Source organism: Rhinopithecus bieti, unplaced genomic scaffold, assembly GCF_001698545.2.
Source record: "Rhinopithecus bieti isolate Rb0 unplaced genomic scaffold, ASM169854v2 scaffold_22452, whole genome shotgun sequence".
Taxonomy (NCBI): Eukaryota; Metazoa; Chordata; class Mammalia; order Primates; family Cercopithecidae; genus Rhinopithecus; species Rhinopithecus bieti.
Window position 1 is genome coordinate 208,546 of NW_016810444.1, and position 14,077 is coordinate 222,622.

General features: G+C 32.1%; 1 protein-coding gene across 1 annotated transcript; it reads right to left on the reverse strand.

Moving 5' to 3' along the window:
- Nucleotides 1-8,215: 8,215 nt before the first annotated feature.
- LOC108542145 (NKG2-F type II integral membrane protein-like) lies at nucleotides 8,216-12,980 on the reverse strand. Its single transcript, XM_017892018.1, has 6 exons — nucleotides 12,794-12,980; nucleotides 12,219-12,317; nucleotides 11,656-11,700; nucleotides 10,959-11,110; nucleotides 9,211-9,311; nucleotides 8,216-8,380 (listed from the first exon to the last, which is right to left on the reverse strand). The coding sequence occupies exons 1-6, from the start codon at nucleotides 12,978-12,980 to the stop codon at nucleotides 8,263-8,265; spliced, it is 702 nt and encodes a 233-aa protein (XP_017747507.1). The 3' UTR covers nucleotides 8,216-8,262.
- Between the last annotated feature and the right edge of the window lie 1,097 nt (nucleotides 12,981-14,077).

Consider the following 14,077-nt stretch of genomic DNA (forward strand, 5'->3'; position numbering starts at 1 on the left):
ATGCAATCTGTATCGAAATGCCACTGACGTTCTTCACAGAAATAGTAAAAGCAATCCTCAAATTCATATGGAACCACAAAACACCCAGCATAGCCAAAGCAATTCTGAGCAAAATATCAAAGCTGGAGGTGTCACATTACCTGAATATACTGCAAAGCTATAGCAACCAAAACAACATGGTGCTGGTATTAAAACAGACATATAGACCAATGAATCCAGAAATAAATCCATGAGTTTACAGACAACTCACTTTTGACAAAGGTGCCAACTCACTTTTGACAAAGAAGAGAAAAAAAGATAGTCTCTTCAAAAATTAATGCTGGGAAAACTGCATATTCATATGCAGAAGAATTAAATTAAACTCCTATCTCTCACCATATACAAAACCAAACTAAAATGGATTAAAGACTTAGATATAAGATCTGAAACTATAAAACTGCAAAAAAAAAAACATTGGAGAAATGCTTTAGACATTGGTCTGGGCAGAAAATTCTTGAGTAAGACCTCAAAAGCACAGGCAACAAAAGCAAAAATGGACAAATAGGATTACATCAAGCTAAAACGCTTTGGCTCAGCAAAGGAAACAATCAACAGAGTGAAAATACAGCCTACATAATGGGAGAAAATAATTTTAAGCTATTCTACTGACAAGAGATTAATAACCAGAATATATAATGAACTCAAACAACTTAGTAACAAGAAACCAAATAACCAGATTAAAAAATGAGTGAAAGATCTGAATACACGTTTTTCAAAGGAAGACATACAAATAGCTAATAGGTATATGAAAAAGGGCGCAACATCACTAATCATCAGAGAAATGCAAATAAAAACTACAATGAAATGTCATCTCATCCCAGTTAGAATGGCTATTATCAAAAAGGCAATAATGGATGCTGATGAGGGTGTGGAGAAAAGGGAACCCTCATATACTGTTGGTGGGAAAGTAAATTAGTACAGTCATTATGGAAAACAGTATGGAGATTCCTCAAAATGTGAAAAATAGAACTACCATATGATCCAGCAATCCTACTGCTGGGTATTCATTCAAAAGAAAGAAAGGAAATCAGGTTATCAAAGATAGATCTGCACTACCATGTTTATTGCAGTGCTATCCACAATAGCTAAGATGTGGAATCAAGCTAAGTATTCATCAGTGGATGAATGGATTAAAAAAATGTGGTACAGATAGATCACATACATGTGGAATAATAATGGAACACTATTCAGTCATAAAAAAATAAAATCCTTGTAATTTGCAACAACATGGTTGGAACTGGAGGACATCATGTTAAGTGAAATGAGCCAGGCACAAAAAGGTAAATATCACATGTTCTCACTCATATGTGGGAACTAATGCAATTGATCTCATGGAGGTAGAGGGTAGAATGATGGCTGCCAGAGCTGGGAAGGATAGTGTCAGGGGTATGAAGAAAGGTAGCACAATGGTAGCACAATAAGGCAGCTATATTTAATAATAACTTATTGTATATTTCAAAATAACTAGGGGAGTAGATTTCAGAAGTTCCCAACACAAAGAAATGACAAATTTTTGAGGTGATGCGTATCCTAATTACTTGATTTGATCATTACACATTGTATGCTTGTATCAAAGTATCATGTATATGCCATAAATATGTACACTATTATGTACTCATAATTTTTTAAGTTATAAAAAAGAAATAGAGAAAATATTGCAATTGGAAAGAAAAAAGTGGGATTATTTAGAGATAAAATATGTTAATATAGAAAACCTGAAAAATTACACCTAAAATGATAAATTTAATACAAAATATTCAGTGAAGTAACTGGATATAAGAATCAACTTGCAAATTTCAATTGTATTTCTATTTATAGCAACAATTACTAAAGAAATTTTTAAAATAAGGATGCCATTTGTAAAACTGTGAATCTGAAATACTATGCTTGTTTGCTAGCTATATATATATTTCTATTAATTATAATTTAGTGTATTTTCATAATTATAATTCTAAATAAACTGATATGATATATGCTTATATGCATGTTGGGTGTTTTTATTAGAAATACATTTATTTACATTTATATACTTATTTCATTTTGTAAACTAAGTAATTTTTTGTCACATTAAAGAATTAAAACAACAAAATCTTTCACAAAGATGCCAAATAATGTAACATTCACTAATGTTCTCTTTTTAAATTTGAGGTACGGATGTATACTATTCCTGCAAACACCCACTTATTGTTTTTAATTAAATAGCATTATACAGTCACGTGCAACTTGATGATGGGTATACATTCTGATTAATGGGTCACGAGGCAATTTTGTCATTGTGTGAATATCATAGAGTGTGCTTATACAAACTTGGATGGTATAGCCTACTACACACATGGGCTATCTGGTGTAACTTAACAGCTCCTCGGCTACAAACCTGTACAGCATGCTACTGTATTGAATACTGTAGACAAATGTAGCACAATGGTAAGTATGTGTTTATTTAAACATATCTCAACATAGAAAAAGTACAGTAAAAACACGATATAAAAGATAAAAATGGTACACCTGTGTAGCGCACTTAATGGAGCTTGTAGAACTGGGAGTTTCCCTGGGTGGGTCAGTGAGCGTTGAGTGGAATGTGAAGGCCTAGGATAGTATTGTGCATTACTGGACACTTTTTAAACACTATACACTTAGACAACACTAGATTTATAATAATCTTTTCTTCAATAATATTAAATAACTTACTCTAACTGTTTACTTTATAACCTTTTGACTCTTTTGTAACAAAAGAGCTAAAACACACATTGTACAACTCTACAAATATATTTTATATGATTATTCTGTAAACTCTTTCCTATATAAAAAATTTTATTCTCACTTTTTTCTTACTCTTTAATGTTTTGTCAAAACTAAGACACAAACAAACACATTAGGCCTGCATAGAGTCAAGATAATCAATATCACTCTCTTCTATCTCCACATCCTGTCCCACTGGAAGGTCTTCAGGGGCGGTAACTCTCAAAGAGCTGTCATCTCCTATGATAACAATGCCTTCTTCTGGAATACCCCCTGAAGGACCTGCCTAAGCCTGTTTTGTAGTTAACTATTTTTTATAAGTAGGAGGAGCACACTCTAAAATAAGAATAAAAAGTGTAGTGTAATTCACCATAGCAAAGACTTGGAATCAACCTAAATGCCCATCAGTGATAGACTGGATAAAGAAAATGTGGTACATATGCACCATGCAATACTATGTGATCATAAAAAGGAATGAAATCATATCCTTTGCAGGAACATGGATGGATTTGTAAGCTATTATCCTTAGCAAACGAATGCAGGAACAGACAACCAAATGCCATATGTTTTCACTTATAAGTGGGAGCTAAATGATGAGAATACATGAACACATAGAGGTGAACAACATGCACTAGGTCCTATCAGAGGGTGGAGGGAGAGTGGAGGGAGAGGATCAGGAAAAATATCTAATGGGTATCAGGCTTAATACCTGGGTGATAAAATAATTTGTACAACCAACCCCCATGATAGAAGTTTACCTACATAACAAAGCTACATATGTACCCCTGAACCTAAAAGTTAAAAAAAGTATAGTACAATAAATACATAAAGCTAGTAACATAATTGTTTATTATCAAGTACTATGCACTGTACAAAATTGTATATGCTATATGTTTACATGACTGTCAGCTCAGTAGGTTTGTTTACGACTAGTATCACCACAAACATGTGAATAATGAGCTGTCCTATGACAACAGCTACAGTATCACTAGGATATAGGAATTTTTCAGCTCCATTATAATTTTATGGAACCACCATCATATATGTGGTGCATTGTTGATCAAAACAGTATTTTTTTGGTCACATAACTGTATATCATATCCTTGTTATATGTAACAAAATGTTTTTTTTTTACTCTTCCAGCATTTAACTTTAATGGAATCTGTGCTTATTCAAAGGCATAATAATAATATAAAAAGGCAACAAAGTCACTGAAAATAATAGGAGTAATCAAAATTTACTCTATATGATATAAATATATAGTACATATATAGATACAGAATCAAAATATATATTACTGTGACTACGGTTAATAATTGCTATTCCTAGTGTTTTAAGAGTTATGGATTAATTGGAAGTCAATAATAAGTGAAAATATTCTTAAATATGATGGCAAAAGACTTCATCTTCAAGAAATGTTTTTAAATGGAGAGAATTAGTTGCTATTCCCTAGAAGTAAAGAAAATAAAATTTAAATATATTCTAAAGATGATGTATTTCAAAAGAAATTATGTGGATATACCTACCTAAATAGTAAATGAATAAAATATTATTGATGACAATGTTTCAAACTTTAAATATATTTTTATATCAGAATTCAGAAAGCAAATATAGGATAATCAGTAAATAAAAGGAGAGGGTAGTCTTAGTCCATTTTTGCTGCAATAACAAAATTCCATAGATCGAACAATTTATAAGCAATGAAAATTTATTTCTCCCAGTTCTCAAGGCAAGAAAGTCTAAGATCAAGGTGTCAGCAGATTTGGTGTCTGATGAGGGCTGCTTTCTGCTTCCAAGATGGCACCGTGTTGCTACGTCCTCACATGGCAGAAGGGAAAATGTGGTGAATACTAGTTCCTAACAGCCTTTTTGTGAGGCACTAATCAAATCATTACGGCAAAGCCCTGCTGACTTAATTAGTTCCCCAAAGGCCCTACCTCTTAAAACCAGCAAAATAGGGATTAAGTCTCAATATAAATTTTGAGAAGACACAAATATTTAAACCATAGGAAGGATAGTTAGATCTTTTCATTGTCTAAGAAGGGGTAAAAGCATTAATTTGTTGTGCCCTGTAAAATGCAGGGCACTAATGAAAGAATATTCAAAGCATATTAAATTAGCAAATTGGCACTGTTTGTTAATAGAAATACTTAAACAATAAAACATTTCTAGTGAAAAGATAAAGCAATACAAAGTTAAGAGTTTAAAAGCCTGGCAATTTTCAATCTAAATTAGATAATAATTATAATTAATTAGTATAATTATGTACATACAAATAAGAATACATAATAATCATAATTTGAAAATTTAATACTTATCAGTAAATATTAGAAGAAAATTATTTTATTATTAAAAACAAAGAGTGTTTATTCTAACAAACTGCTGGTTGTAGACACTCCTTTAAGTATAAAGAAAAATTAAAATGAAGGATGAAAAAAGTATCAGATGCAATTAGAAACCTAGTAGAAAAACTGCTATTGTTAATGTAAAGTCATCAAATAAGGAGAAAAACGTTAGAGAAAATAAAGATGCATGTTTCATAATAATAATTTTATTTACTACATCATTATAATATTTTAAAATTAATGTGTATGTATCTGATAATACAAGTTCAACATAGAATTGAAAGAAGTGAACAAGTTAACAATCAAAAATGAGGTTTTAACACTTCTCTCTCACAGCTTGTCACACAGCCACACCAGTGAATCTTTAAAAAGTTTTGAACTACACTATTAACCATCACCTATATGCCCAAACTCACACACACTTGTACAGACAGTATATACTAACAGAATACTTCTGTTTTTGAGTTCACACGGAAATTTTCCAAAAGTACACTGTAATCTCATGTTTCCAAGCATATTTATATAAAAATATTAAACTATGATTTCAATGCAGTATCACTAGCCTACATTGGTCAATGGACACTTGAAATGTAACTATTCAAATATGAAATTAATTAATAGAAAATAAAACCAATTTCTCACACTAGCCACATTTACACAGAAACACAGAATATTTCCAGCTTCACAGAAAATGCTCTATACAGTTTATCTAATATAGAGGTCAATAACTAAAAATTAGGAAACCTGTATAATTTTAACTCAGTAATACATTTCTAAATAACTTATGGGCCAAAGACATTATCACAATGGATGGTCACATTTTAATATGAATTACAAAGAAAATAGAGCAAATTCTTTCTTGTGAAAATTAATTGCCTTAAATATATATATAGTAAAATATGAAAGTAGAATTGAATTATCTGAGCACTCATCAAATGAGATTAAAAGCAGAAAACTGAAATTAAATATAAATAAAGTAGAAAACAAAATAATAAACAGTAAAAAATTATAACAAGAACACAATCATGAGAGAGAAGCTCAATGAGGCCAAAGGTATTTTTATTGAAAAGACTTTTTAAAAATTGATGAGCCTACCATAGAAAGAGTTTGAGAAAACACCAACATTTTATTTCTAGATTAAACATGGGGAAACCGTTGTCGTTTTTACAGATACCAGACATTAAACTCTATCAGGAATACATTTAATAACCTACAAAACAAAAAAATTCCTAGAAAATACAAATTACCAAAACACAATAAAAGAAACAAAAACCAGAGTAAACTCTACATATTAAAGAAATTGAGTTTGTTATACAAACTTTCCTACAAAACATAATTTATAAATTAGATGGAACCACTAGTGAATAATAATGTTTAAAAACAAAACTACCCTTACACAAATGCTTCTAGGTTATAGAGAAAGAGGAGTGCTTCCCAATATAGCTTTGATAGCAAAATTTCTCATGTACACAGTTTGTAAAAACACAGTTGAATCTCTTTTGAACCTAGATGAAGAAACAAATCTTACTCTAAGTATAATATATGCACTGATTTATTTTTAAAGGGGCAATACAGTATGATAAATAGGGTCTTGTTTCAGAAACACAATACTTTTCTAACATTTGAAAGAAATGAAGGTAGTTTACTTAATAAACATTATACAGAGAAAAGATATATCATTTCAATTGATAAAAAATGATAGAAATGTGACATCAATTGATAAAACTATTAGAAAACAGGAATATAAAGCTGTTTTAATATGAGAAAAGTGTAATAAAAAATTCCTAAGCATAAATAAAATGTTGATATATTTTCTCCAAACAGAAAATGACACATATAATATACACAGAACTTTTTTTGTTTCTCCTATTCAACATCAGAAATGAATCCCTAACCAGTTAAAATATATCAGAAAAAAAATCATAGCACCTGGAAATAAAAAGAAAAGTATTACAATTTGTATATTAAACAGCTGTTTAAATGGAAAACCCAGAAAAATCTATACTTGATGATAGATTTAACACATAAAATTAGTGAAGTAACTGGATGTACAATCAACACGCAGACGTCAATTATATTTCTATTTACAGCAACAAAACATATTAAGGAAAATTGAAAAATAAGTGCCATTTACAGAAGTATGAATGTGAAATACCTGTATTTCTATATGACTTCAATCCCCTCAAATCTGATAGAACTTAAAGAAAACCTAATATATTGAAGGACACAGCATGATATTGATTAGAAAAGTCAATGTTATAAAGAAATCTTATATTTAAACACTACTTTAGATATCACATTCAGTCCCAATATATAAATCCAGGAGTTTTTAAAAAATAGCTTTATTAAGATGTCATGTATACAGCATACATTTCATCCATTTAATGTGCATAAGTCAGTTACTTTTAGTATATTCAGAGTTATGACTATCACTACTGAAATTTAGAAAGTTTCCATCATCCCAAAAAGAAACTGTTAACAATAAACAGTCACTTCCTATTCCAACCTTCCCTTAGGCATTGGCAACCACTATTCCACTTTCTGTCTCTATGGGATTGTCTATTACTAATACTTCATATAAACACACTTGCATACAGTGAAACTTTAAGAAAGACTGGGGCCGGGCGCGGTGGCCCACGCCTGTAATCCCAACACTCTGGGAGGCCGAGGCGGGCGGATCACGAGGTCAGGAGATCGAGACCATCCTGGCTGACACAGTGAAACCCCGTCTCTACTAAAAAATACAAAAAGTTAGCCGGGCTTGGTGGCGGGCGCCTGTAGTCCCAGCTAATCCGGAGGCTGAGGCAGGAGAATGGCGGGAACCCGGGAGGCGGAGCTTGCAGTGAGCTGAGATCCGGCCACTGCACTCCAGCCTGGGCGACAGAGCGAGACTCTGTCTCAAAAAAAAAAAAAAAAAGACTGAATGCCACAAATATAATGTTGAGTAAGAAGAGCAAGACACAACAGCAATGATATCTGTACTTAGTGGTGTGTATATTACATTTCAATAACTGATTTTGAAAACTTTTTTCATTATTGGGACAAATTATGTAATTTATTTTAAAACTTTTTCAACCAAAATATTATTTCCGTTTTATGAAATTTAAAATTACCTGAACAGCCTCCAAATTCAGTTGCTTTAATTCCAAAGTTTATGCTTACAATTATACAGTTGTGAAGATCCACATCTGTGTGATTTAAGGCCAGACGAGTGCAGCATTACACAGTTATGTTTACCAATATCTGATTCTGCTATCCTGTGATGGAGAAAAATCCATAATCCCATTAGATTGTATGGGGACAGTTCACGGAACAAGAGCATTTTCCACAAATTGTAAGCAAAGAATATTATAAAAACAGATGATATTTTCCATATAATAATATCATGAGTTGGTAATATGGAAACTGAATGAAATAGTCCTTTCATCTGCGCAGGGGATATGTTCTAAGACCCCCAGTGGATGTCTGAAATCATAGATAGTACTGAACTGTATATATACTGTGTTTTATCTATACATACACACCTTTGATAAAGTTTAATTTATAAATTAGGCCCATTAAGAGATTAAAACAAACTAATAATAATGAAAAAGAACAATTATAACAATATGCCAGCATAAATACTCTTGCATTTTGGGGTCCTTGTTAAGTAAACTAACAGTGACTTGAACACAAATGGTACAATACCACCTCAGTCGATCTCATAACTGAGACAGCTGAGTGACTAGTGGACAGGGAACTTAGGCTATGCAGGTATCCCGGATGAAGCAATGATTCACGTCCCAGGTGAGATGGAGCCATACACTATATGAAGGATTTGACCACACTACTCAGAATAGTGAACAATTTAAAATTCATGAATTTTTTCTTCCTAGAGTTTTCCTTTTAATAGTTTTGGCTGTGGTTGAGCCTGGGTAACTAAAACCACGGAAAATGTAATGGTGGATCATTCCTTAATACTTATATCAACATTTCACTAACTTTCAACATCTTTATTTATGGCTATAATTGCACTTAAATTTATTCACAATGTTATTCTGAACCTTTTTATATTCTTCTACTATTTAGCATCATTCAAAAAACTTACTTCAATTTGAACGTTGAGCCATTTATTGACATCCATGGATGATCACTGCTGCTACGAGAGACGCCAACCCATGAGAGAACTGACAGGGAGCCCAATAGTTTCTAATGGAAAATACAAATTTTCATTTAAATAATAATTATAAAAGATTTTATTAATTTTAGGTGCTTTCTTTGAATTCTAAACTTTTATTAATTTTAAAAGTGCAGGTAATACATTCTTTCATAGGATGCTTAATTTTCAAAACAAAATAAATACATTAAACAAAATAGTAAACTTGAAAACGACTTTTATAGTGTAAAATCTGTTACCAATTTTGTAATTTTGACTTAAAAGGAGCTCTTCAATTTTTATGCTTAGTACATTCATTCTTCTTATTTTAATAAGCAAAATTGTGATTCATGTAATTTAATAGTTGCCTGGGTTGGTAAGACAGACACAGTAAGAACTGAAATAAACATCCTGATACTGCACATGTTTTTCTCCAGATATTCTGATTAAATAAATGTATTTTTCCACTATGTTTCTCATAGTGGAACTTCTCCTTCTTGAAGTTTAGAAGGAAATTGAAAGGTTGCCATTGGGGAAATAAATGACACAGAGGTCAAAAATTGGCTTTTCTGGGCACCACACCACTCTCTAACTAGATAAGCGCTCACTTTTATCTGACTCGGTTTTGGTGGAAGAACAACGGTCTTGACCAGGTACATCACTCCTTTTTCTCTGCTACTCCCTACTAAATACAACTCTAAACTCTGCAAGCAATGAAAGACACATAGGAAGACTCTGAAAGGTGGAAAGAGGATGGCAAAATGGTTTGGGACTCCAGAATCAGGTTTCAACAGAGTGTCCGGACATCTTCAGTCCCCCACTCAGCAGAAGAAAGTGAACTAGTCCTCTGTTTCTCAGAGCAACAGGAGGTGGCTCAGCTAAACCCACTCCTGCTCTGTATTGAAAGCAACACCAGGCAAGGCTGGTACCACTGGCAAGGATGATCTACCAGGAGACCTGCTACCAATTAGGAGCTAGAGGAAGTGCTTCTCCTCCCAAACCAAAGACACCAGGGTAGGTGCGGGCGAGAGGGATCAACAAAGGAACCCCATGACTACACGTGCACATCCAGGTTCCTTTTTGTCCCTGAGGACATAAGACTCACTTCCCTATCCAGAGACACAGGACTGAATGGATTGTAAGTGTTCTATGTACATCATGCAGCAATGAACAGTAACAAACAACAGCTGACCGCATTATTGCACAAATATCATATAGGAGTAAAAGAAGACACACATGAAAATTCACACTGTGTGATTCGCTTGACATAAATTCAGAAACAGGCAAAGCTTATTCATCACATTAAAAGTCAATACAAAGGTTTGGAGAGGAGGCAGGAAAAGTGAGGAAGGCATATACAGGGGCAGGATTGCTGGGGCTGGAAATTTCTATTTCATGATCTGCCTTGTATCACGAATCCATTCACCTTGTGATCAATATGAATGACTATGACAGGATTAGTTTTCTTTATTTTGGGATAAAAACATTCATAGAAGAATGGGTTTCCATGAAAAGCAAAACTGGAAATCATCAAATGTGCATTAACAGTATATGAATATAAAAATATGATGACGTCAGTTGAATATTACACAGACTTAAAATATATAAATTAAATATGTATAAACATATGGATGATTTCTACAAATATGATATTGACAGAAATAAGCTTTTAGTAAAGTGTTGAAACATTTATGTCTTACCATTTCTTCTTCATTCTCTATAGAAAGCAAATCAGAGTTCTTCAAAGCACATGTCAGCAAACTCTCTTCCCAACTTCTTTTTTCCTTGCCAATGTAATAACAACTGTTGGAATATGTAATCCACTCCTCAGGACAATGGCCACAATCATTTGCTAAATAAAGATATGAATTACTATGCAGAACAATATGTTCACAAATTAAAATTATTTTATATATTTGCAAAGCTATAAACACATAGGTACACAATATCTATGCATCCTCATAGGCTGTTAAATATATATTTTAAAACAACTAGTAGCTCATACACACATGCACAATGAAAGGTCCACCTCTCATACCTTAATTGTGTTCCCATATAAAGCAAACCACCAAACAAAAATCCACCCTACACATCTTAAACATCACTGAACAAAACTGCTTTTTAAGTATAGTAAAATTATTTATCTCTTATCATCTTATAGTATTAGGAAATCTCAGTTAATTAAATGCAACAAGAGGGTATAATGATTTTAACTGAGTATTTCTACTTATTATTGGAGAAAAGGAAATGCCCTCATATAATCTTTATTTTATAAACATTTATGGCTCAGTGCTATAGTTTATTCTCCCAAAAAATTTTCTTGTCATTTTGCATCCCTTAAGATAGAGACAAAATATAAACTGTACTAACATCAGAACACTGACAATCATAATGTACCTTTCTGGATTCTTGTATTCAGGGAAAAATTATTCTGCTCCAGTACTCCAATATCTAGAAAAAATAAAGTAATTCTTACAAAATTAACATCTAGATAAATAAATCATAATAATTTCAGTTCTTACTTTAAATACAAAATTTAAAATTATTTTAAAACTTCGAACAATCTTAAATAAAACGTCTTTAAAACAAATATTTTTAAAGCCATTAGCATAAAATTTCACCATCTCTTATAGTATTTGATTTAACCACTTTCAAAATTAATTTGTTTTCTAAATTTTTTTTCTTAAATCATGTCTTTGAATCATGAAATCATAATACATCTCTCTGTGTGTGTATTATATATACATACATATTTAACACACACACAAATATAAACAAATATTTTCTACAATTATTCTGTTACTTATAATTTTGAAAAGTTCAGAAGAATGGTATTATCTTGGGGTTCAGATATACACATTAAAAAAAGAGTTCTAATCCTCATTATTATGAAATGTTTCAAGGCACTTCCAATCATTACAGTGAAAAGTTCCCTTATAATCTTCCAATAATACGCTTACAAGGAATAAGAACTATTGTTTTCAACACAGTGACCATCAGGACAATGCAAATGATTCCCAGGACCTCAGCAGTGAGCTTCTCTGGAGGTGGCAGTAAACCTGCAGGGAGAGAAATAGAGGCACTGAGAGAGGGGAGATAGAGAGTTGATGAGGTTTACATATAAGAGAACCCACATGCACAGGGAAACATAAAGATACACGCAGCACACCAACACGGCACAAGTATACATATGTAACAAACCTGCATGTTGTGCACATGTACCCTAGAATTTAAAGTATAAAAAAAAAAAAGATAAACTCTGGCCTCTAAATCTACATCTACTATAGTAATGTTTCTCTCAGAATATACCAGTTCATTTTCAGTAAATATAATGCTCCATAAGTTGTTGATCACAGATGACAACTGAACAATGCCTGAATAAAATCAGGCTTCAGATTTCATACTAGAATATTAGATTCTGACTTTTGACCTCTGATTGTCACAAGTGCAAAATATTCCCTAATTTCTCCCCACCCTTCTGCACTCAACTGCACGTCCTAGAACAGTAATATTGAAGATCTATTTAATGTTTTACCTTTGCAGTGATATGTCTTGTCATTCCCTTGATGATCTGAAGAAGCATTTTGAAGATTTAATTCTACTTGGAATATTTTCTGTTCGGTTCCTGAAATGGAGCTTTTATTGCCCTTAAGTTTCCTTTGCTGCCTCTTTGGGTCCTGGGCCAGACTCACTTCGGAGTAGGTTCCTCTTTGTTTATTCATGTCTGCAGCTGTGTGATGTCAGGGACTGTGCTCTATGATAACTGCACTTAAGAAGTTGTAAATGGTGTATATTTTGACAGGATCCCTGGTATAGGCAAACTGCATGTGTTGGTGGCTGAGTAATAATGTTTATTTTGCTGTTGACCAATATAAAAGTCTAGTACCAATTTCCTAAAGTTTTAAACGGAAATCTCTTTAAACAATAGGTCATTTTTTAAAAGGTATTCTGTATTTGACATAATATTATTAACAGGAACAATAAAAAAACAATACGTTTGTGAAAACTAAGAAGTAAATAAATATAAATATCTTCATTAATTTAAAGTCAGATTCTACAGAAACATTTTATCACCAATACCTGTGTAAAACACTAAAATTGAAATCTGAAAATAAAATACACTAATTGTATGACAATTTTAAAATTCATTAATGTAAGGATTGAATGCTAAAGATGGAGGAATAGTTTGTTAGCATATAGAGCAACTTTTAATACTAAAGTACATTAAGTTAGTGACTTACTTTCATTTACTAAAAGGGCATGAGGTCTTGGCAAATGTTTTTTATTCTGAATGATTGAGGACATCAGAAAAACTGTTAAAATTTTAAAGAAATATTTTATACCTTGTGAAACATTACATTAACTTAGGCATAAACTCATTACTATAGAAAATCATTGAACTGTTTATTTTACAGAAGTGATTGCTAATTGGTTTAATGGCTAAAATAGGAAAACTGGAAATGATAAATATAAGTTTGGACCATCTATGAAAGAACACTTTAGGTTCAAACTTTCAGAAAGATCCTGTGGCTGTTTTAAAAGGCAATGAGGGTCACTTTGGTTGTGTAAGTAATTGTAATAAATCAGAAAATATAATTTAATAATCTAGTCAATGAGCTCTGTAGCCAGTGAGACCTAAATTTAATTAGAACTTTGAAACTCATAATGCATGACCGTTTACAAAGTTACTTAGTGTCTACAACCCCAGTTTACTAATCTAGATTGGGGAAAGTAATTTATAAAGTGTAATGTATGTAAAACACTTATACAACCTGGCACACATTAGGCCTCAATTATTTTATTTATTTTAATTTATAAT